We start from the raw sequence: 27,178 nt of genomic DNA on the forward strand, positions 1-27,178 counted from the left end.
TTAATGCATTCGTTGGTTGTTTTTTTTAAATAAATGTAAATAAAACTTAAAATTCTGAATAAATATAAAATTATGAACTATGTACTGTGTTTTTACGTTTTATCGGATTAGTGCCGAAAAATAGCATGAAAAATAAACAAATATGTGCAATACAGCGAAAACAAAAATTAAAAAGTTAATATGAAAAGTCTAGAATGTGTCTAGAATTTCGCAATTTAGGTTTTATTGTAATTGTCACACAATAGATGCCTCCATGAATCCATTTTACAGGTTGACGTTTTGACAAGACAGTGGCTGTTATCACAAGGATCTGGTTACACGGTTGACATTGAGTTTGTTTAGGTATTCCGTGATGAGTTGTGTCGGAATTACTCTTGTTTTTTGGAAGCTTTCTATATTTCTCCAACGCGTTTAATGAATGTAATAATTTAACAAATGTCTGGAGAATTTCGCACTGGTATGTTAAGTCTAAAGGATTCCTTCATGAATCCATTGCAAAGTGTAACGTTTTGACAGACAGTGGGTTATGTCATTAGGACATTGACTGAATATATGGCTGATATTGAGTTTGTTTGGGCATCCCGATACTAATTGTGTTACAAATTTACTATTGTTTTTTGGAAACTGTATAAAATGTCTAATATAACTGCAAATATATCTGATGATAACAGAAAATAATTCTTTATATAATTTTTGTGATGGTGTCAACAAGGTAAGCATTTTTCTATTCTTTTAATCTAATTTAACATTCAATATTCTCGGCATAAAATCGGATGTTTTTCGTTAGATCGATATTAAGATCTTTTAATATTTATTATTATTTTGAAACCGACTTTGCAGAGTTTGATATGTATTTGAAAAACCTTAAAAAATTGTCGTTTTATCCTTTGATCAAGCTCAGCAAATATTGATCCTAGAATGAACCAAACTTTATTTTTGGTTGGCAATATCGGTACCGTATTTTTCATCATGCAAGTGGGTTGACCATACACAGTATGACCAACCCACTTGCATAGGTACTTTGTTGAAACAAAAAACAAAATTAAACAAGTTTGAATGTATAGTCGGGCATAGCCGACCATATGATACCCTACATCAGTCTGTATGTTAAAAATGTGGATTATGTACCTATTTTAAAAAAAAATAAAGCAAAGCAAATTAATTTTTTTTTAATTTTATTCTGGAATTTTTTTATTTATACGCTTCGTCCTTGTCCCAAAAACACTTGTGTGCCAAATTTTCATCCTTGTACCTTGCGCACAAGATTTATCTGGACAGCCAATCAGAAGGACGGATTTAGAAAAGGATTCTAAGACTATTTTTATATTTTAACCGTCTTGCCTATACCCGAGCAAAATTACGCACATCAATACCCAACATACCTGTATATATAAATTAAATAGTTTATGATCATAAACCATTAAATGTTGGCAAATTTCTTTCAAAGTTTGTAAAATTTAATTTTTTTTCTAAAGTACAAGATACAAAAATAGTTTAAAGCTTATCGTCGTTCATTTAAAAAAAAGCGGACAGGTGTCTGGTACTTTTTTCAATTTCGGCACCTTTAGGGAATAAACGGGTAAAAACTGTATTTTGGTACTTTTTTTGCACCCCATGTATCTTTTAAACCAGTGAACATTCAAACAATATTTTTGACTCCTTCATAACTTGACGAAAAAATAAAAATATAAATTTAGTACTTTTTGGTTATTCGGATGTTTAAGGGGTGAAAATTGTACCTAGTTTTGGTACTTTTTTCATAAAACATTGATTTTGGTTTATTATCTTATACATATAAATACGCAATAACGGGCTCCCACTACGATGTTGCAACATTTTGGAATAGAATTTTTATTTCGTTAATGGGTAGAAAAAAAGTACCAAAAGGGGTAAAAACTGGAAATTTTATTTTATTCAAACACAATGATCCAATTTAGATAAAATTTTTAGATTTAGAAACACTAAATATGCTAATGAGGTGTTATTTGGAAACCCGGTACCAAGTGATATTTTTTGGTACTTTTTCATTCTCCATCTGGTAGTTTTTGAGTTTTCTTTGATATTGAAATCGAAACATGAAATTAATAATAAAGAGACTTTTCAGTACTTTTTCGTTCTACACAGGTATTTTTTTTGAGTTTTCTTTAAAATTAAACCTAGAAACATGAAATTAAGCATGTAGAGCCCGGAGTAAGTGAGAATCTAAAAAAAGGGGACTTTTTGGTACTTTTTCGTACTTCGACTGGTACTTTTTGAATTTTCTATAATATTGAACCTAGAAACATGAAATTAAGTATGTAGAGGATGGATTAAGTGAGAACCTATAAAAGGGGACTTTTGGTACTTTTTCGTTCTTCAAAAGGTACTTTTTGGATTTTTGTATAATATTGAACCTAGAAACATGAAATTAAGCATGTAGAGCCCGAAGTAAATGAGAATCTATAAAAGGAGACTTTTTGGTACTGTTTCGTTCTACAAAAGGTACATTTTGAGTTTTCTATAAAATTTAACCTAGAAACATGAAATTAAGCATGTAGAGTCCGGAGTAAATGAGAATCTATAAAATAATAAATAAAAGGGAACTTTTCGTTCTTCAAAAGGTACTTTTTGGATTTTTGTATAATATTGAACCTAGAAACGTGAAATTAAGCACGTAGAGCCCGGATTAAGTGAGGACCTATAAAAGGGGACTTTTTGGTACTTTTCCGTTCTTTAAAAGGTGCATTTTGAATTTTCAATAATATTGAACCTAGAAACATGAAATTAGAGCCTATTTTTAAGTGAGAACCTATAAAAGGGCACTTTTTGGTACTTTTTCGTTCTTCAAAAGGTACCTTTTGTGTTTTTTTTATAATATTGATCCTAGAAACATGAAATTAAGCATGTGGAGTCCGGAGTTAATTAGAATCTATAAAAGCAATCAGGGACTTGAGTGAATGAAAATTTAAACTGGAATATTTTTGAATTTTCTATAATATTGAACTTAGGAACATGAAATTAAATAAAATAGGTCCTTTGGTACTTTTTCGTACTTCACTGGTACTGGTACTTTTAGAGCTTTCTAAAATATTGAATATACAAACATAAAATTAAACACGCAGTATCCCAATTGAACGAAAATTGAAAAAGCATACTCTGGTACTTTTTTGTTCTTTTACTAATACTTTTCGAATTTTCTATAATATTGAACCTAAAGACATTAAATTGGACATGTAGCTTCCTGATTGTATAAAAATCTTTATGTGATTTTTTTTTTTGGTTTCTGGTTTAAAATTAAACATGCGTCATCCTGATTTAATGAAAATATATAAAAAGGCACTGTCTGGTACTTTTTCGTTCTTCAACTGTTTTTTCTAATTTTCTGTAATATTGAGACTAGAATCATAAAATCAAACTTAAAGAGTTCTCTAAAAGGGGAATTTTTGATATTGCAGATATATATACATTTACAATAATGATATTTATTTTATTCCATTACGATGAGGGTAGCGAAGCACACTGGGTATAGCTAGTAAAACATAAAATTTATAATGAAACTTAATTTTTGTCCGATAACTGACATATAATTTGTATACTTACCCAGAAAATCTGTCATAAACTAATTTTTGGAAAATGTATACAAAAAATTACTCTGAAAGCATAGTCCAAATTTCAAGTCGATACGATATATAGATCTCGAGATATATCACTTCAAAAATGAAAAAAAAAACACATACCCGGGTATGTGGGTATTGACCTAACGGTTAAGGTGAGTATAGGGCGAATATTTTTGTACGTTGCAAACATCAGCACAAAGCCAATATATCCTCCTCACTGAAGTGGTGTAGGGTATAAAAATGTTTTGTCAATACAGACTATGTTAAATACAATATTTTGTATTATGTTGTTAACAGCGTTACATTCCAAAGCATATTTTGAGGCATTAAAAAATGTATTGAAAATTAGATTAGAAAATGAAAAATTTAAATGAATATTTTTATACCCTTCACCTTCGTGAGAAGGGTATATATAAGTTTGTCATTCCGTTTGTAACTTCTATAATATAATTTTCCGACCCTATAAAGTATATATATTCTTGATCCTTATAGATAGCGGAGTCGATTAGGCCATGCCCGTCTGTCTGTCTGTTGAAATCAGTTTTTAGAGGACCACAGATATCGGCGAGGTCCGAATCTTTAATAATTCTATTAGACATGCTTTCGAGAAGATCGCTAATGGAGATATGAGCAAAAATCCGAGACAACCTCTGAAAATTTCATCAAAAAATTGTTAAAAAAGCAACAAAAACACTGTATATAGAAAAAGATGTACACGTGTGTGTGTAGATGTATTTGGTTTTATTCAGCTGTGTATTTTTTGTATGTTTGGAATCCAAACATACAAAAAATACACAGCAAAAAAATATGATTTGCATTTTTTGTTAAAATAAAATAATTTTCCCTTTTGTTTTGCAAATATATTTTTAATGAATAGAAAAAAGTATTTAAAACGTTTTCAATTATATGAGAGTAGATTGTGAGTTATTGTACAATAATTTTTATGCAAATAATGTAAGTTTGAAATTTAAAACTAACACAAATTTTTTCCATGTGCTTTTAAAAACAATTTTTTTTACGATAAACAAAAACAAAATCTACGTCTCGTGAATGTTTACCAGCAATGAATCAGAGGCGAAGTCGTCCGGCTTCGAGTCGGAGCTTAGCAGCCGCCGAACTATATTTAGTTGCTTGAGCCGCCGCCGAAACATTCGGCTTAAATCGACTCAAATTTTTTTAATGTTTTTATTAACTGGACCAGTGTACACTTAATAAGGTAGCCTCGTCCACACAGCTGATCATCAGCTTTTACAATCTTATCTGTCAAAATTCCTGTTTGTTTACATAGAAAAAAAATCGCAAAAGGTGTAAAAATTTTAGAAAGTGAAGAAAATTATGGTTTTAAAGGAGTTTTCTAGGTCAATCGTGATTAAATGTCTTTGTTATCCTTCTCTCTTGATAAAAAAAGAAAATCTTTAGCTCCGGCATACGTTCCAAATCAGTTTCAACTATTTTTAACACGACCAATCACTTTTCACAAAAAACACGTTTAATTCGGAAAATTGGTCTTCCCAATAGATATAGTTATGATTTTCAGACATTCCACGTTTAATTAATATAATATATTAATATTAATAGTTAAAAATTTAAATAATTGCTAAAAACTCATATTTTTATTGTGTTTATTTGTTGCTTTTTCATTCTACACACACAGCTTTTTTTGACAGATGGGATTATTCTACAATAACAAATCGCCTGTTGTTTTTGTATTGTTGTATTTGTTGTAGCGACGAGGCTACCTTATTAAGTGTACACTGAACTGGACTGTAAGATCAATTATGTTTAAAATACACTATGGCACAGCCGAATGTAGCGCTCTTACTTGTTATTTGATAACATTATGCGACAAATTAATGATCATATTATCGGGAATAATAGTTTAAAAATCTATTTAAATGAAATTTCCGCCTAGCTTAGTACCAAGATTGAAATGCCGGAGTTGGAGGGATCAAGGTTAAACATTTTTGGTCATTTGTCTTAACAAAAATTGTCCAAAGCACTTAAGATAGCTATTTCTTCATTTTTTTCGTAGAGCCCAGATTGTGTGAAGAACCTAGGAACGTGAAATTAAGTATGTAGAACCCAGGTTAGTGAGAACCTATTAAAGGAGATTTATTGGCACTTTTTCGTTCTTCAAAAGGTACTTTTTGAAATTTCTTTATACTGAACCAAGAAACATGAAAGGCGATTTTTTAGAACTTTTTTTTATAATATTGAACATAGAAACATGATATTAGGAATGAAAAGCTCGGATTAAGAAAGAACCTATAAAAGGGCCGTTCTTCAAAAGGTAATTTTTTGAATTTTCTATAATATTTAAATTAAAAAACATTAAATTTGGCATATATGGCCCGGATAAAGTGAAACCCTATAAAAGGGAACTTTTTTTTTGTATTTTTTTCGTTCTTCAAAAGATTTTTTTTAATTCTCTATAATTATAAACCAAGAAACATGGACGTATGTAGAGCATGTGGAGAGGACAGTGAAACTCTGAAGCACTTACTTTGCTACTGCTAGGCATTCGACGAAGTTAGATCCAAGTATTCCTGACTAACAATGATTGAAAGATTCTTAGGAATTACGTTCAGAAAACTGAGCTTCTTAACACTGAAAAATTATTCATGCAGTTCACTTTTTTCTCATAAGGAGCGCACAACAGGCCCGATTGTGGCCTTGGTGTATTTCTTCCGAAAAAATCCTCCTATCAACCTAATCTAACATTCCTTATTAAAAATTATTTTTTTTCTTAATCGAATAATTTTTATTCGAATGACAACCGTAGTAAGAACTTATAAAAGTGAATTTTTTGGTACCTTACCAATCTTTCAAAGACTATGTCCGTCGGTCCCACTATTTAATGCTTGGGAACCGGTAGAGTTGTTTTTTTACAAATGTTTCCCGTTAGTAAAGTTTGTTTAGTATTGTAAGTGGACAAGCTATGAATGAAAACAATTCTTTCTAACTGCAAACAATTTTGTGAGTAAATGTCCGTACTTACATATATAGTCCAAAAATGTGATAGAGGCTAAAACCCTACTTATGTTCTAAAAACTGAACAATATACTTAGGGCGAGTTTTTCTGATAAAGATAATCTTCATTTTTGATTAAACCTGGATTATTATATGTTTCGTGTTTTTCAGTTATCATAAAGTTACTTATTATCTTAGTTTAACTGAGTGTAATTGGCCAATTAAACTCAAGTTGTAAGTGAGAAAACACAATTAACAAAAACAATAAAACAATGATTTCGGAAGAACAAAAATTTAACATTTTAAGTAAATTTGATATTTTTATTTTAAGTGATTTGTTTTGATTTATTTATTATGGTTTTAAACGTTTATTTAACATTTTTCCAAAATTTTCCATTTTACAAAAGTATTGTTTGCAAAAAACAGCTGTTCAATGTTTATGTTTTTGAGTGAAAAGTTGGCAATACTAACAAAGTTAACTGAGCTTAAATCTAAAACTGAAAAATACAATCATCGGTTAAAGTCCGCCTAAATTTGTTCCGAGTTTAATCTAACAGGAGGTTAAGCCTAGTTTAACTGGGGAGTAAGAAACCCGCACATAGATTGATGTACAAATTTCTGGCGGATAGGTTTAGGTTACGATTATGTTTAGAAGGGTTATGTACCATAAAAATATGCATATTCACTCGGGGCCTTTAAGATACATTGTGACTCTATACAAAGAGTGACAATTCAAAGAAAGAGAAAGAAAAGTAATACCAGAAAACTAGAATACCGAATGTTCTCGAAGGTGAAATAAGAAAATTCATTTTAAATATTTTAAAATAAATATATTACTTACTTGGCAGAATTAATCCTTAAGTATTTCAATAATTAAGGGAAAACTTTTGTTGTTATTTTTTTTTTTTTAAATATATTACTTTTTATTTGTAGGCAGTTTTAAAGAACATATTTTTTTTATAATGACATTTATATAATGAATATGTTTTGAATAATCATCGTTTTGTTTGTTTAATTCTGCTTTGAAAATTATTTTCATATTTTTTTATCATTTTGTTTTTTTTTTTCATTCATTCTATGTACTCCATTTTGTTTTATTAAATTTATCTATATATTTTTATGTTTTTTGTTTTGTTGTCGGTTAAAGTTTTCTTTTTTTAATGTAAATTTTCATTTCATTAACCATACATTTCATTGCAAAAAAAATTCAATTAAATTATTTTATTAATATTTTCTGTTTTTGTATTAATTTTATTATTTTATCTTAGAATTAATTAAATAATAATTATAAAAAAGAAATAAATGAAAAATATTTTTGTTTTTTTATTTTTGTTTTATTGTTATCAATAGTATATAATTAGTATATATTTATTTATTTATATTGTATGTATATGTGTATATTATTATTTTTATTATTATTTATTTAATTAATATCATAGATCACTGATTTATTATTGAAAAAAGAAGAAAAAAATTAAATTCTTGTTTTTTGTTAGTTTTAAAGAATTTATTATTGAAAATGTTTTTGTTGTCTATTTATTTAATTTACTTTAGTTTTGGTATGTGTTATGTAGTGAATAATATTTGCACCGATTGATGAGTCCTTTTTTTTTGGTTTTTCATAAACTTCCAGGTTTTTTAAAAAAAATTCCATTTAAACTCATGCTTGCTGTTGTTATTAATGTTTGTCCATTTGAAGTTTATAAAAAATCATTTCAGTTTGTTGGATTTTTACAAATTTGTTGGTTTTTTTTTAGAATAATTTTTTCTTTTATTATTTTGCATTAAATTGTAAAAACGATGAGGTAAAAATTATTATTATTATTTTTATTTTTCATTTATTTATATTGAAAACATAACAAATTATTTTCAATAATTAATAACAATAAAAAGTATATTCTTATATAATTTTGTTTTATTTTTCTTAATGTTGTTGTTGTTTTTTAATTATTTAATAATAAAATTTACATAAATTCTTTAATTTTTTTTTTATTAATTTTTCTTTTTGTAATTTAAATATAAATATTCTCTAATATATGAGTAAATTTATATTAATTATTTATTTATTTAATTAATTTAGTTCTATATTTAATTATTTTACTTTTTTTATAACAATTAACATAAAAATATGTATGTATGTAAAGTGATTTTGTTTATTGCTGTATATCCTTTAAATTATGCCTAAAAATTGTTTTTATATGTTTTTTTTTACTGTAATAATTAGAATAATTTATTTATGTATTTTAACAAATATGTGCTAAACTTTAAACAATTTGATTTTTTAATTTCCAAATCCTCAAAAAACAATTACAAATTAAAAATGTAAAGAGAAATCAAGAACATTACCACACTTTAAACATAGACATTCATTCCGACATTTCATAAAACAAGCAGAAGTCCTGGTGACTATACTTTCTGAGATGGTGCATTACATATATTCTAATATCTATCAAAATTCAGAAGTTAGATATAACATCAATATTAGGCATTGACATTTTCTTAAAAAAAAGAAAACAAAATGGTGGAATAAAGAATTAGTAATGAGTTTAACTGTAATTCATTACTAATTCTGGAGATTTATAAAAGTAAAAAGAAGTTTGGTTGATATTGCTGATATGTTCATTTAAGAAATTGATTAAAATAAAAACTAAACTTATTATGCTGCCTATGAATCCAGCTTAAACTGAGTTTGAATATTTTATCAGTAAAGGCCCCAGTTCCAGAATCGGATACTTTACCCCAACCAGCAACACACCTTAAACAAAAAGATTATTGAAACCACAGCAAATTGTTACCAACACTTATCTCTTATCTAAAGTTGAATCTTCAGTCTCTAAAAGTGGACACAATTTATACATCTGATACTAATGCTTCTCGATACAATGAGTCTGAAACAAATGTGCAAAGATTTTCGAAGATATAACATGGTCTTCATGGACCTTTGCGAATCAAATTTGAATAACTTACAACATTTTGTAAGGCAAAACGTTTTTATCCCAAAAGATCATCAGCCCAAAGAAGATTTATTAGGGTTGTTATCAAAAAATCGTAAAAACTTTACTTACCCGGTAAGCAGGCAAGTAATATTAAAGCAATGTGGAAGTACTTACTTTTGGGTTGAATAACTAGTTATTTTTGTTCGACGAGGTTAAAGAAAATAACTGCTTGCATATGTGCTTACCCAAGTTTCATAGGCTTAAACCTTTCCGCTTACTCAGTGTTCCATTAACAAGTTATTTTACAGTACTTTTTGGAATAGTTTTTACATAAAAGTATAAATCGACGTTTTTTTTAAATGCTGATATTAAATATGATTCGAACCACAAACGCTGGTTACATGCTTTAGATAATTGGACTAATTCTCTAGATAATTGGCTACAAGTCCCATTCAAAAAGTGAAATGATGTAATTGATAACGACCACTCATTAAGAGGTAATGTTTTAAATAACTACATTATCTAGATTACACATTGCATAGACTAGATAAAGTCATATTGATAGATGACTTAAACACTCATTACTAATGTGTTAAATTGAAGAAGAATATTAATAATGTATTTTTTGGCATGAATACCATTATTTCCACACAAAAAATACAAATGACTAAGATGTCTAACGACTAGAAAGACCTTCTGATCAGCAGATAATATATAGCATCACTGTAGGATGTACGCAAATCCAATTAATCGATGCAGTTCGACTGAAAGTTGTTAATGACCAGAATACAATATCAGAGTACATTGAATCCTTTACACTCAATTGACTAAAGAAGAAAATGTGACAAAAGACACATAAAATGGTAAAGACTCCGAGTAGAGAAGATATGTTTATTAATTGGCTAACGTTTGAAGCTGAAACATCTCTTAAAAATGACAACATAAAAGACAAAAACAAACCATTGCGGAAATTGACCAGATGTATACCTGGATGATACACTACTTCTAATTTCTATCTAAGAGAATTTCGCAGATAATTGAAGCTAAACATTTTTCTAAAAAACAACAAAGCTCCCGAAATGGACAATATCCATCCCAAAATACCAACTCCTGTATAAAATCAAAAAGCAATTATTATAAGCTTGAGACATCATCAGTATTGTAAAAGCAATTTATACTTGTTTCAATTATACAATTGACATCAATATTGTCCTTAGGCATGTATGTATTATCATTCCCATCCTCTTTAACATTGCATTGTATTACATGAACATCTGATATGTGCTCTATCCATAGAGTTTAAAGAGCGGTATAGAAGATCTTAACTATGAAGATGACATTTGTCTTCTCGCACAAAGAAACTTAACATAGTATAGGTAGAGGCGAAAATTAGGTCTACAAATCAAATTCACAAACACAAACGCTATGTTTGTCTAAAACACTAGAAACATATTTTAGATCTGTTCTGGACAATAAGTTTATCCGAGCGTCTCAACCAAGTAGACGTCCAATATTGATCTCGCTAAAACCAATATAAATGTATGTAGGTTATTGGACTTAGAAAGCCTTCGTCCGGAGAATTTTGGCTATTATTACATAGAAAAATCGTTATACCTGCAGTATGTATTTATATGGGTATCTATATCCCTAAATTCATCTTTTAGGTCTACTGACTGTTTTTAATCGTCTGGTGGCTCGAGAGAAATTGTATAGAACCATATAAATTCTGACAATAAATTTATCCGGGCGTCTCAACCACGTTGCCGTCCGATATTGATCTCGCTAAAAACCAATATAAATATAGAGGTTATTGGACTCACAAAGCCTTATTCTTTTGATATAACAGAATAGTGAAACTTTAACGATAGTCAAGGTGCAATCAAATCCCTGAAAGGTGTTAAACTACATCAACATTAGTTGGACTTCCGTAAAGAGGATTACAAAAATTCAATAGGCATACTTGGCTGGGTACGAGGACACAGTTATTCAATAGGTTAACTATGTACAAAAAATAACATTAAAATTACTCCCTGAGAATGACTTCGGGTGTAGTGACTTTGGAATCAGATAAAAAACATACCTCCTATGACAAGTCTGTGTTTAAATCATATCTTATTCAGGTCTTTTTCAGAACTTCCATGGAGTTAATTCTACTTTTTTCCGCTTCTTTGGAAGTTCTATTTTGTTGGGATGTATTAACACTTTATAATAGTATAACACAAAGATCATTTGAAAAGGTTGTCAAGACAAACTTGAATCTATTGACCATATTTTTTGTTGCTTTCCTGCACAAGGAATCGTTAATAGGACTCCAAATTTTAATTATCTGTTAGAAAATTAAGCTCTATGTTAGACACTATTAATGTTTTTTTTCATCGTCACTCCGCCGAATAGTAGCACATAATCTTTTTAGACTTTTTACACTCATTATTACTCTTCACTCTTATATTTCATATATCAATGTAATTATTTATCCCTCTGACTATATTCTACATTCGTTGTCCGTTATTACAAAGGACTCAAGTATGCAATCTGGACCAACATGGCCGCCTAATGTTCTAGATATATTGTAACCTCGAGGCAATTTCGAGTTGAATTTCGACAGAAACTAACCTTTTGAGTTGGACCCTCAGTAGAGTTCTAAGGCAGAAATGAATGCTTGAAACCATTCAGGTAGATCTTACTGACGCATCGGTGATAACATTTTGACACCATGTAAGGTGTTACTTACACAATAGCACTTTAAGTTATTAAGTCTTGCCTCCATGATGTCATTGGAGGCAAGAACTTACCACAAACGGTTACAAGTAGAAACCGTAGATCCAATGATAAAACGTATACTATAGCTTCTATAGTTTCATAGGCAAAAGTATTAATGAATTATAAAGTATTTATATAACTCATTATTAGTAAGACCTCATTAGACTAACTACTTCTATGTAACTGAGGCAATATGTAGTAGCCACTGAAAATGAAGTAATTACAATTAAAAGTCATTACCTGTTTAATGGCTGGGTAAGACAAGTGTTTTTTGAAACGAAGTCTAATACTTAAAGTTAAAATTTAGCACACATTCGTTAAAAGTTAAATTTAATTATACATTTTATACATATTTTGTTTTTGTACAAATGATGTTTATGTTTTGTGATTTATTAAAATATGTATTTATGTATGTATGTTCATTAATTGGTAATTTTTAACTTTTTCTTTTTTGTTGTAATATAAAATGTTTAAATGTCTAATTGTTAATTCCCAATTTGTTAAAGATTTTTTGTTATTAAATATTTTCTTTAATATACATAGAGTAAATACTGTAAGTTATATTAATATATATAATTTGTTTATATTAAATTACTTTTTAATATTAAAGGATATACGACGGCGGGGATTATATGATTTTATTTTATTTCTGTATGTTTATTAATAAATTTGTTTTAATTTAATAAATATATTATTATTATTTTTTGTATTTAAATTTACTACAAAACGTACAAGTACGAATATTTTAATATTAATTTTTTTTTTTGGTTTTTAGAAATGAGTTTTGTTGTTTTTGTTGTTTAATTTAGTTTTTATTTAGGACAAGAATTGTGGCTCTAAAATAGAAATAGTTAATAGCAGTAAATATTTAATATTATTATTGTTGTTGTTAGTATATTTTGTTTTTTGTGTTGGAGTTTAGTAGTATTTTAAGTTTAGAAGGGATAGCAATTGTTTGGTGTTTTCCAAAGAAATAATTGGCAGATTTTGTTTTTGCTATTTTTATTTTATAGTTGATGTTTGTCTGAATAATTATGTTAATTACTGTTTAAATTTGTTGCTGTTTTTTTTAAATTAAACTGCCTTGCCTGTGTTGGTAGATATGTGAATTTGCTGTTATTGTTTATTTTTTAATTTTATTTAATTTATTTTTGTTTAGTTATTTAAGCGAGCCTCTCTTAATATTAATATTTTTTAAACAAATAATATAATTATTTAGTTAAGTTTTTTTTGGGGGGGGGGTTTTTATTTAAATTAAAATTTTAAGTTAATTTATTTAAATTACTTTTTACAAATATTGTCCGACAGATTCCCTATACATACATAGACTGGTCAACAATAAAGTTAATAGAAATCTATTGCAACAATTATTATTTCAAATTGTTAAGTTTTTTTTTGTTTAAAAAGAAAATCAATAGATTTTAGGATTTCTTCTATATGCCTCCAATACAACACATACACCTTCGATTACCAAGCCTCTAGCTTTCTTTTCTTTCTCGCGGTGTATTTTATACAAATTATTTTCTAAATTTTTATTTATTATTAATACGTTATAATTCAAATATATATTTAGTTATGTATAAGTATGTATAATATTTACAAAATATTTTAATTTTATCAATATTTAATAATATTTACATGTTTGTGTGTTTTTTTTTTTTTATTTGAGAGATCAAAGTTGTTTTTAGGGGAGGATTGTTCTGGAGTTTGAAATTTATTTAAGTTTTTGTTTAGTTTAGAAAGTTTAAAGAGAAAAATATTAGTTTTAATTTTTTTTATTACAATATTTAATGATTATTTTGTTATTACGTTTAATTTCTATACAATTGGTCGAGTATATAACTATTTGCTACGGATTAGTTGAAAGAAAAGTTTCTTAAAATTTAGTGTTTTTTATCGTCGGTATAGATCTTTAGAATTTTTAAAAATGAACCCAACTTGTAAAGTATGAAAATCAGAAAAAAGCGAAGATTTTTAAAAATCTAAGAACCGGTAACTACAGCTAATATTAATATCTGAAATCAATATTCCGTTCCCGTATATTTTTAAGAAACATGCAAACAAACATTTACTTTTCTGGTTTTTATCGGATCAATATAGACTTCCAATTAAAAAAAAACTATATATTTTACATCGATATATCAGGTGTGTCAAACATCTGATCCATTAAAGAATTAAATACTTTTCTGGTTTTTATCGGATCAATATAGACCTCCAATTAAAAAAAACTATATATTTTACATCGATATATCAGGTGTGTCAAACATCTGATCCATTAAAGAATTAAATACTTTCGCAGAATCGGAATCGGTCAAGTTCTTTCTTTTATAGCATATTTAGATGTTGCCAGGCGCTACATAAGATTCATCACTGCATGGAGTGTCCGTCTGAAAGTGCACCCTTGTGTGAACAAAACAAAAATAATGAATTTAGAAAACTCAAAACACTAGAAACGATGTAGTAGACATAGTTGGTGGTCTCTCTGAACGAGCATTTTTTGTGAACAGACATAAACAATCATTTAAGAAAACACAAGGGTGATGGAAGGGATATTAGGAAGGACATGGTCGATTTAACAGTAGTAGACGAAGTAGATGATAGGGAGTTTGATAGTAAAAGGGACGGAGACATGATCTCTGCTGACGGAAGCGTCACTAGGTCAACGATGAAAAAGGTGGTCAGAAATGACAATCTTGGCGAAAACTTCCGAACGAGCTGTGGAGCTAATGTTCTAGTAAATGGATAGACGTCTTCTCGCTAAATTAAACAGAATTTACGGTCCTACCTGAGACGTTTAAGGATAGTCTACTCCCTGGAGACAACATGTGGATATTGCTGTCAACATAACCAAAACTTTTCGACGATAACTTCAACATGTTGTCTGGGAAAAATGTGTCCAATATGCTGTGGGTTAAAGGACATAGTTCAAAAATCTTGTGGTTAAAATTTTCAGAGATCTTCCAAATTGGTTTTGTTGAAGTTTCCGAGTTGTGAAGAGGTCCGGTACATCATCGGTACTTCCCGTAAAAAGACTATAAAGAGAGCAAGATATGTCCACGATAATCTTTCTTCATCCAATAAGAAGGCGATGAAGTCCTTTAGCCTAGATGGATGCCTTCAGATTATTGTTTGGATTAATGTTCGACGTACCGAGTTCGGTACCGGGTTGTGCTCCCAAAAGTCCCCGCATAAGGATGCCATTATAGGAGTCAGGTCTGGAAATGATTATCTTTCAATAATAATAAATACAATACAATAAAAAGGAAGAGGTTATCCTGCATGCTGGTGCTACTAAAGGTTTCCGCGTAAGGATGCCATTATAAAAGTCAGATCTGGAGAAATAAGAAAGAAAATCTCAAGAAAGGTCCTTTTTATCCAAACAACGAATTTGAGAAATGTTATCTGAGAATAAATTATATCTATCTTTTCGACGGATACATCAGTAACTACCATTTTGGCGACACTCTAATGCATAATGTTTCAGAAACAGCTTCTTAAGAAACTTCTCTTATATAATTATTATTATATTGTTACTACTGCAAATAATTTACATATTAGTTGTATAACTTCTTACATTTTTTTGTCAATAAAAAACGAATGGAAATATTTTAATTTCTTAAAAAAAATTCGAAAGAAAATGAAGCAATATTTAAATTATTATTATTTTGTTAGTTTCATTGTTATTATTATATTATTGTTGTGTTAAACGTATTATGTTTTTTTTTTTGGTTATTTAATAAAATATTATTTTAATGTTAAGTAGTTTTTTTTCTCAATTATTGTTTATATTTTTTTTAATTAATTTCTATGTATGAATGTACTTTATTAGTTTGTTTTTGTTGTTAAAGTTAGCTTAATAAGGCATATAAAATTTGTATTAGTATTTTAGTGATTGTGTCAGTGTTAAAGTGTGTATGTATGTGTAGTGTGGTGGTTAATATATGTATGTATGTGTATGTTTTATTATTTTACATATTTCTTTTATATTTAAATATTAGTTGTTGTGCTCAAATAGATTTCATTATTTCATTTGGTTATTATTTTACTTTTTTGGTTATATTTCTTATTTTTCCATTTTGTTTTTATTGAAAATAAAATTCTAGATGTATATGTATAATATGTATGTATATGTATAAGGCCTTAGTGTATTTTTTGTTATTTTATTATAATTATTTTATTTTTTACTAAACAATCATTCACAAAATGTAGTTTCATTCCATCATTATTTTAACATTTTGTGAATTTTATACATTTGTATATGTATGTATTAGTAATTACAAATATGTATTAGTTAAATTACAAATATGTATGTATGTAGTTATGTATTGTAGTAGTTTAGTTTGTTTGAATGTTTGTTTTAATTATTCTATACATACTTTAATTTCATCCTTTGGGGTCATCGTCTCCTCTACACAGACTATTCACTAAATACTTTGTATTTATGTATGTAAGTATTTATGTCTAATTTCATTGTGTACTTTTTAATTTCCAGTTTAGTTTTAACACCATTTGGGGCTAGTTGATTCTTGATAGGTTTAAAAATTGATTTATCACTTCAAGTCTTAAAGCAAAAACTGAATTTATTATTTAGTTATGTAAAAAAAATAGGTTAATTATTCTAAATGGACATTTTCGTGATCTCAACCAATAACCGCAAAGATCGATTTAAGATTTTATTGAACACCACAAAATGTTTCTAACAAAACTGAAATGTACTGTACTGCCTGAAAGAAAGTTCTTATACCCACAAACAAAATATTGATAGTAATCGATGTTACACATTGATATATTGATCATATATCTTAAAAGTATGGGTCTTTCTAATATTCTAAGACGATCTAGCTATGTTCATACGTATGTCTAAAAACACGATAGTGTCCAAAAAGAAAGATTTAGGTTAACCCCTATTGATGCAATTTAATTGGTATTGAAAATAGGCGATCTCGGTCTACCATTTTCTGAACATCGGGTACCATTTAACCCTAGCCTTAAAAAAAAACGACTTTAGAGTTCGTAACTGATTTATGAATATCTAGTAGTAAATCAATGAAATTTATTTTTAATTTGTTTTTATTGTTTTTATATATTCAAACATAGCACTAAAATTGCAAAAAAATGAAATCAGTGGAAATAGTTAACAGCTGTGGAGGGGTCGCAGATAAGAAATCGTAAAACTGAAGATAAATTAAAAGGAGTTGAACAGAAGCCCATCGAGAACCTTTAGTGGAATACCAATGAATATATGATATATTCTTAATATTTTAATACCAAAAACACCCACTAAAGTGATCAAAAATAATTAATTTTTTAGCAATTATCAGGGCAAGTTTAGATTCCAAGATGTTTTGTTGCTTGTATTATCGACTCCCACCTTGTTTTTAAAAAACTAAATACTTTAAATTTATAAATATAACTAGATTTTTGAACCCGAAGTTGTCCATGGTTTTAAGTGGTTTCATAACATTATACGTATATATTCATTCATTTAACAATTTTAAGGAAATTCTTTTATGAACAATATTTAATGGTATATATTTTAGTTATATTTATGTAATGAAAAATAATTGGTATTTATGCTAATTATGGTACTTATTTCACCCACTTTATCTCCTTTCTGCTTCCTCCTAGTAAAAAATAATTTCACTTTTTTATTCCTTAAATTCAAATCGTCCTTTGTCCCATTAAAATATTAATATTTTAAATTTAATGTCTTTAGGATATTTTATACAGCAAATACAGAATTTTTTTAATCGTTTGGGTGAGCTTCTAAAATATGCATATTTCTGATACTATCGAAGGGGTAGTTGCTTTAGGACATAAAAATTTGTCTAAAAACACAAAAGTAGTTTTTGCCACTATTGTCCTATTTTTTGTCCCCTTTTGGTCCAATTTTCGCAACAATATTATGCTAATTAATTTTTCTGAAACTTTACTAAAGCTAAAATATATTCCATTGAGTTTTTTATAGACAATAATTGGTATTTATGCTCAAATGTACTAATTTTGTCCGCTTTTCACCCAATTTTGCGCCCTCCTAGTCCAAATTTTGAAACACTTTATAGCATATAACACCCTCCAAGAATAGATCTACTAATTTTCCAAGAAAATCGGTTTCGATCCTTTTTAGACGAACTGATTGCCTAGAATTACTCCAAAATTAGATTCAAAACTAGTTTTTTTAAACCTTTTTTTAGCTCTGTAAAGCATTTCTAGTTTCTAGAGTTCAAAGGGCGACACTATTTAGTTCAAAAAAAGTAAGCTGAATGTTTATAAATATATATTAATAAAAAGCATAAATATTTCAATATATTGAAGAAACTTTTTTGTTAACATAGAATGCAGAAGTCAGCATTTTAAATCGCTGATATCCCACGCAGAAACATAAGTAAAAACCCGGTGGAAAAGTACTAAAATTAGTACAATCCGCTGTTAATGGTATGATTACCACGTTTGTTAACATTATTATTTCTACAACATATTGTCATTTCGATTACGCTTTGTGTCATTATGGCAATGCATCGTCGTGATTTTGACAACTTAACGTTCTGTTTGACTAAATAGGGTTGTCACTTTTGATTAGACAACTATCCGTACAAGTTTTAAAATCGGATGTTATTGAATTATTACACTTTGGTGTCAATTTGGTATCAATTACGCATGTATAACTGTAATACGTCGTTCTTTTCTTCTGTGTACGTGTTAGCCAGTATTCTTCTAATGAGAAACTTTTCCTATTCATGATAGCTATTGAAAGAAGTCGCGAAGTCATACATCCCGAAAGTTTTTACGGGCATCAATTTAATAGCAGATCTATAACAACTCGCATCACCTGAAACTTTAATTACTACCGAATCATTAGGAAGACCTTAGCTCTAGTTGGTGTTAGAGGATTTTATGAATTGTTAATAGTATAATTTACAAGTTTGGATGCATAATTTAGTAGAGGCATAATACCCAAACTCCATCCTTTCCGATTTTGTATTAAAAATTTAATTTGGGATAAATTTCGAAAACTTTAAAACGTTTGCCACAGAAACTTTTTTAACGCTCTGAAATAGCTGATAAACTTTTTCAACATACATTTTTACACTCTATGTAGAATGGATTTGAAATTATTTTTATATGTTATAGATGTTATAACCCTAGTTTTCATATCTTAACCAGAATCGACCCAATGATAGGTTATCGGAGAGTACTCTGTCACATAGATTTATTTTAAAATTAAGTGATCATATTAAATTGATTTACAAAAAGGTTCTGAATGGGATTTTAATTTTTAATAAATCATATCGGATTATATCTACATATAAGATATTGTGTTCAGTTTTGCTTTAAGAATCATTAAACAATTCCGAATCATATTGCCCTGCAAGTGTAAAATTGTCCAAAATTGATATGAATTTGTTTGAAACGTATTTCGTTCTAAGTACTGTTTTTGTTTAGTTTTACATATATTTTCTAGACGCTACATAAGTTAAGGAAAAAAATAAGAAAAGAAAATATTTAGATTGTGATTTTTTTTTTGTATGTTTTATTTCGAATTGCTTTGTTTTTTTTAATATTATAAAGTGAAACTGAAACAATGAGAATAATAATAATAAAAATTAATACAATTTATTTTTGGTTAATAATTTTTTTTTTTTTAATTTTCGGTTATTTATTTTGTTTTTTTGTTTTTGGTATTTTAGTTATTTCTTATGGTTTTTTTTTCTTTTAACATGGCAGTGATGTCTTAATTTTACATAAATTTTTTTAATTTTTTTATTTCATTTAATTTAAATTTATTTAGTTGTATTTTTTGTTGTTTGTTTCTTTTTTATTTGCATTTTTTAATTAATAAATTTCCTAAAACAAATTATATATAATTATAAATATAATAAATGTATATGTTTTTTAAATATTTATATGTATGTATATGCATGTATGTATGTTTGTATTTTATAGGATACTTTTAACTGTTAAAATAATAATAATTATAATAATAATGTACATAATTGTTCCTAGTGCATAATTATAATAATTAATCTAATTTAATAATTATAATCGTAATAATAATAATAATTTTATTAATTAACATACATACTCTCTATTTGTCTATTAATGTTTAAATGTGTGTATGTGCTTTTAATTGTATGTATTTGTACCCAGCAGCAGTTCTTCTTCAGATTTAATGTATCTTTTCCCAAATATCTTTCAAATTGATTGCAACAAATTCATATAGTTTTTTGGATACATTAGACACGTTTGAATTCTTTGTAATATAGACCAGAAGTCAATGGCCATTTTGGCCTATTTAACAAATCTGAAGAGGAGAAACTTTAAAGCTTATTTTTTGTACTTTAGCGTATGTAAATGTAAACTATTTCGAAGCCAAATTGGTCCAGTTTTAATCAAATTAAAATAACAAGTCAAGAAATTACGCCCCAAAACTGCAGGGTATTATAAATACACACATACATACATTTCCACCTATACTCACACACACGCGCCACTTGATATACAATAGATGTTTTTTTATATATATGATTATTTTGTATATTTATAATAAGTTATTAAATATTTTAATACAAATAGTTTGTTGTCTGTTTTCCATTCAAATAAAGATTTAATTACAAAAAAAAAAAAATATAAAAAAAATAATTACAATTTTAAATTAGTTCAAATTAGCCATTATCCAAATTAGCTTTATAATTATGTAACTATGTATATTGTTGTTGTTGCTGTATATTGCACAGTGGTAAGCCAAACATATAATTTTGTAACTTTTAAAAAACTTAACAAGGAGAGTTTTAATTTAAAGTAATGTATATTTTCTCAAATTGAAATATCTAATCAAATCTAAGTTTTAGTTCCACCACAAGGTTATAGATCGAATTCTCGTTGTAGTTTTCAGTTGTTAACACTGAATTTGAGATTGTCATAAACGAAATGTAACCCAAGTTATCGAGAAAGTAGATAAATATTCGAAAAAAGTTTCTTCTATACTCGAAGAGTCGACTTTTTGTTTCAACTTAAGAACTCATCTCTTAAACCCTGGTATATATTTCAGAGCCCCAGTTATTTCTTTAATAAATTTATTCGAAATTATCACTCTTGCAAATAGCTCCAAGAAAAGCCTTACCAAGCAAATAAAATGTGGTACCATAACCGAACAAACAATTAGTTTTTTTCAGATCGAGCTACTACATGATGTCATCAAAATCTTCTGTTATCTTAATCGGATAACGCCGCTTCCTTTTGATACATATGAACAATCATTTAAACTACTAAATTAACAAATTGATCCCAAAGGATTCATATTCAAAACAATTATTCAGTTCTATCTATTCCAATCGGATAACAGTGTATATAAGTAATGTGGAAACAAAATTGCACATTTTTTATTTGTCAAGTAACTATTTCTCTTTCAAGAAAAAGTGAGACTTTTTGTATGTGATTATAATATACATGTTTTTAGGACTAAATAATATCACTACAACAAATTTGTCCAATTCATAATCGATGTCGTATCGTTGTATGTCATAAAAATTTTTCAAATAAAATTTTTTAAAACAAACACAAATCCATAGCAAAACAAATACAACATACTACGATACAACCGTACAACACCGATTGTGAATTGAACAATTGTATTTTTAATATGTGTTAATTAATAATTGGGGTTTCAAATAACCGATATGTAGTTTACAGACGCTTCGAAAGCCGAAAATGTTAATATTTAACGTTTTTAACTTTTACTTTGACAAAAAAATCTAGTTCACACCCGATCCTTCTTATTCTACTTGTAAGTTTTAGGAATATGCTAAATTTCGGATTTTATGCCATAGCTTCAGAAAGATTTGGAAATGAAAGAGGACAATCACATACGTGCTGCCATACTATACAATCTTAGCACGGTTCGACCGTAGACCATAATGCAAAAATTACGGGATCTTGTGAGGTGAAGTTCAGTTTTCTAGGACATCATACAACTGCATACTAAAGTGGAATTGCTATTCACCAGCCGCAATAGAAGGTTTTAAAATATTTTGCAAATACTTAAACCATATGCTGGATCCATTGTTTTACTCTAGTATCCTATCTCGATCTACCCATTGGTCATAACATATCGTGTTTTACATGAAATCGTACCATTCTGAGGCATGAATAAATATTAAAAATACTACATAGATCTCTTATTTTATGCCATCAGACCATAAAAAAACTGATTCATTATTCCTGAAATAGTAGGCCAGAGGCAAAGTAAGTGTTCGATAGTTTCCAACTCCTACTTGCCTTATAAAACGTAGGAAATTGAAGTGCGTATGGGATCTTTAAGAAAGAAGATCCTAATTAATATATGGTAACTTGAGTATAACTTGAGTATAAATGAGTTCTTAAAAGTCGCAACTCTAAAGGATTGAATAGCGCTGAATCCCAATCTAATTTTATTCCATCACATTTGGAATTAAGATATCGTGTCCTGAAAAAAAATCCATTTTTGGCCCTTTTTGAGACTCGGAGACAACTTTATTTATAAAATATTTTATATCATCTGATTCAGTAGGACTCAGTTCTTTAGAATGTATACTTTGGTATCTGAATTAAACACTTGTCGTTAGTATTACTAAACATTAATAATATGGATGCTATTCCTTAAACTGAGCTATTCCAAGTTTTCTAAAAAGATATAAAGAATTTGAAAATAACATTGTTTCTTATTTAAACATTTTTAACCCAGAGACCAAAGTATATCTATTTCAAAAGTATTGAACGGTGGCGAACCAAATCTTATGAGGTTTATCAGATATCGTGTCATAAAGCTTTTGAGAGGTTATAACAGAGCCAAGACAAATTTATTTATAAAATTTGTAAAATCAGTTGAAAGTCCAATCTGTCGACTTAAAAATTTTTGGGTTTTGACTATAACATTAAAATTTTCACTTTCATTATTAAATCGCGCTGTAATAAATTAAGTATAAAACCAACTTAGATAATTTATAGTTAACCTTTGACAAACAATTTATTTAGCAATTAAAATCAGTCTTTAATTGTTTTAACTATTTCCGGTGAAGTTATTCAAAAGTTACACAACTAAATAAATGGCTGGAGGAAACGGATAGTTATAGGATTTGATTGTGAAATACTATTTGAATGGTGTTGTGGCTAATTGCTGATTGAATTGAAAACTTTATTTAAATATTAATTTTAGTAACAATAACTCTACTTTTTTTAACTCTTTCCCTTTTTTAATTTATTTTGGTTACTTTTTTGCATAATTTTTCTTTAATAAACAAAATAAAAATTATGTTTTTTTTGTTTTTATTTTTTGACTAATTATATACACTAAATTATTAATTAATATTTATATAATTTTTATTATTTTTTTTTCAACTTTTTTTCTTAATTAAATTTACTCTAACTATAACAGGGGCGGGGGGTCTATAATGTAATTATTGTTAATATAATATAATAATTATAATAATAATAAATATTTAACTACTAACATTTTTTGTTGCCTTTTTTAAAGTGAATATGTATGGTATGCGGTATTATTTTTTTTTTAATTTTTATATAATTTTTTTTTACTAAATTTATTTAGTAATTTTTTTTCATGTTGGTTTGCTTTTTGTATATATGCTGTTTTTATTTAGTTATTTGACAAATTATATATTATATATTATTTATAGTTAGATTATGAATTATTTATGTATGACATCACATTATGTTTTTTTAATGTTTATTATTTATTAATTATTTTATTATAATTTATTTAAATATATCATGACCAATTCATCAGTGGGCACAATTCACACAAAAATTGTTTTCTAAGTAAAAAATAAATAATTTAATAATTTGAAAAAATTATAAATGAAAAAAAAAGTACGAAATTAGACGAATTATGTATATTTGATGGAACTTAAATATTGTACAAAGACATAATTTTATTAAATTTAAATATAAAGCAATTATTAGCAGTATTAGAGAGGTTTTCTTAATTATGTATAAATAGTAGAAAAAATATTTTGAATTTGAGTTTTTTTGTTAAATTTTTTTCCATTTTGTTTTTCCATTTTTTTGTTTTTTGTATTTTATTTTTTAAAGAGTATAGAGTATGTAAATACTGACTTTTGTTTTATTAATTATTTTGTTTTTGTTTTGATAATTGATGTTTGGAAAAAAGTATAAGCAAGAACAACAACAAATGTACAAATATATAGTAGAAACTGTAAACTGTAGTGTAGTTAGTGTAGAGAGAGATAGAATAATAATTTTTGTTTTCTTTAATTTTGTTATGTTTAGAAAAAGCTCTTTAAGAATCCAGCTGGTCCAGCCTGTAAATGAAAAATAAAAATTATTATTAGAATTAGTTTTCTTTTATATAATCACATGTCATAATGTTCATTGATATTACGACACACCAAAAAAATGTCAAATTGTCCATGAAAACTGTAAGATTTTACATTATTGACAGAAATATGTTCAGAAAATGTCTAATAACAGTGTCATTTTAATGTCAGAAATGCTTTTTCCAACAACGTTCCAATGCAAAAATTCTAAGTTCACACGATTGTAGACACTTTTATGCCAATGTTGTAAGATCTGACAAATGTGTAGACTAGTCTATAGGCTACACTATAGACTAGACTATAGAATAGACCATAGAATAGACTAGACTATAGACTAGACTATAGAATAGACTAGACTAGACTAGACTATAGAATAGACTGGACTATAGACTAGACTATAGACTAGACTATAGACTGGACTATAGACTAGACTATAGACTAGACTATAGACTAGACTATAGACTAGACTATAGACTAGAATATAGACTAGACTATAGACTAGACTATAGACTAGACTATAGACTAAACTATAGACTAGACTATAGACTAGACTATAGACTAGACTATAGACTAGACTATAGACTAGACTATAGACTAGACTATAGACTAGACTATAGACTAGACTATAGACTAGACTATAGACTAGACTATAGACTAGACTATAGACTAGACTATAGACTAGACTATAGACTAGACTATAGACTAGACTATACTATAGACTAGACTATAGACTAGACTATAGACTAGACTATAGACTAGACTATAGACTAGACTATAGACTAGACTATAGACTAGACTATAGACTAGACTATAGACTAGACTATAGACTAGATTATAGACTAGACTATAGACTAGACTATAGACTAGACTATAGACTAGACTATAGACTAGACTATAGACTAGACTATAGACTAGACTATAGACTAGACTATAGACTAGACTATAGACTAGACTATAGACTAGACTATAGACTAGACTATAGACTAGACTATAGACTAGACTATAGACTAGACTATAGACTAGACTATAGACTAGACTATAGACTAGACTATAGACTAGACTATAGACTAGACTATAGACTAGACTATAGACTAAACTATATGCTGGACTATATACTGGACTCTAGACTAGACTATAGACGTCGTGAACGTTACGAAACACTAGTAAGTATCAAAGTGTCAATGAAAACTGTATACACTTTTGTTAGATCTTATTGGCAGAAAACTTTTCAGAAAATATCTAACAACCGTGTTATATTAAAATTTTTGTCAGAAATGCTGACAAACGTTTCAAGACAAAAATTGTAAGCTCATATGGATGTTAGACATTTTCTAAACATTTTACCGTCAACGTTGTAAGATTGATAGAAGATACTCCGGTGAGATGGAAACAGCTGTTTCGCTTTTTTGTATGTGTTTACATTAAAATACATCTCTGATCTAATGCGATCTGCTTGTTTTTTGAAACATTTCAAAAAACGAAGACAGCCATTCGACTGTCAAATTTTTCATCCGTATTCTCTCTCAATGTGCAATTGCGACATTCATATCACGAAATTTTGACAGATATATGACTCGTGTGATTATATGACTTGTGTGATCGTGTCAAGCCAGATTTAAAAACAACATTGTTTGTGCAACAAAAATGTAGCCGTTGGAAGTTTGATATTGAAGATCGTTCATGAAAATAAGAAATATGTATGTTAGGGGAAAGAATTAAACCTTGCAGTACCAAGTATGGATCTTTTGTGCCGCCAGTTACTTTGCCAAAGTTATTTCTGTTTACGCTTAAAGATAACTGGTTGAGTAGGTAAGAGATTGAAGATTTAAAATCTTAGCTCTGCGCGACCAAACGGTTTCATCTTGTAGGCCACAGATTTTGCATATATTCGTTATAGAATTGCCAGAGTGAATTGATGGTGTCTAAGATCACAATTCCCAGCAGATAATCTTGTGTGTACTCTAATTTTAGGAAGTTTCTCTTTGAAAGTGTTTACTACAGTATAAATATGTTGAAATTCCCATTTTTCTTGTACAAACATGCTTCTCGATCGGCATATATTTTTTTGTGATAACAACGTCATTTGAAAAATAAAATACACGTTGCAAATTTTACACTAAATTTCACAAACAATTTAACCCAAATTTAAAGAAAAATGTTCATTGCCCCTATTCATATTGAGTTTAAGCAAGAAAAGCAAGAAAGGTTCAATTAAAATGTCACAAAGTAATAATAACTTACATCTTGTTGTTGTTGCTGCTGTGTTTGTGCTTGTTTGACTTTTGCTTGGGCAATCTTTAAGGCTCTGCAATTGAATGAAGAACAAGAAGATACACAAAAAAAAAGAAAAACATAAATTAATAATAAAATACAAAAAAGTAATACATATGTTTGCAGTTATTAGTTTTGGGAACATACTGTTGCAAGTCCATAATTGTCTTTTCCTTGGCATTCTGTTCTTCTTGAGACATCTGTACCAATTTGAGTAATCGTTCTGTTTCCGCTGTTGCCTTCTTGTGTTCTTCTTTGGTATTTTGTAATTCTTTGATGCAACTGTAAACAAACACATATGATCGTGAACATGGAT

General features: G+C 28.0%; 1 protein-coding gene across 20 annotated transcripts in view; it reads right to left on the bottom strand.

Moving 5' to 3' along the window:
• Positions 1–21,475: 21,475 nt before the first annotated feature.
• The window catches only part of LOC111688914 (trichohyalin), a 111,606-nt gene continuing 105,903 nt past the window's right edge, over positions 21,476–27,178 (bottom strand). For all 20 annotated transcript variants that reach the window (XM_046954457.1, XM_046954456.1, XM_046954465.1 and 17 more), the window contains 3 exons: positions 27,010–27,144; positions 26,833–26,896; positions 21,476–24,576 (listed from right to left, as the gene is read on the bottom strand). In XM_046954457.1, coding sequence (XP_046810413.1) covers positions 24,541–24,576; positions 26,833–26,896; positions 27,010–27,144 — 235 coding nt within the window. In that variant the 3' untranslated portion in view covers positions 21,476–24,540. The remainder of the gene's footprint in view (positions 24,577–26,832; positions 26,897–27,009; positions 27,145–27,178) is intronic.

Source organism: Lucilia cuprina, chromosome 6 (assembly GCF_022045245.1).
Source record: "Lucilia cuprina isolate Lc7/37 chromosome 6, ASM2204524v1, whole genome shotgun sequence".
Classification (NCBI taxonomy): Eukaryota; Metazoa; Arthropoda; class Insecta; order Diptera; family Calliphoridae; genus Lucilia; species Lucilia cuprina.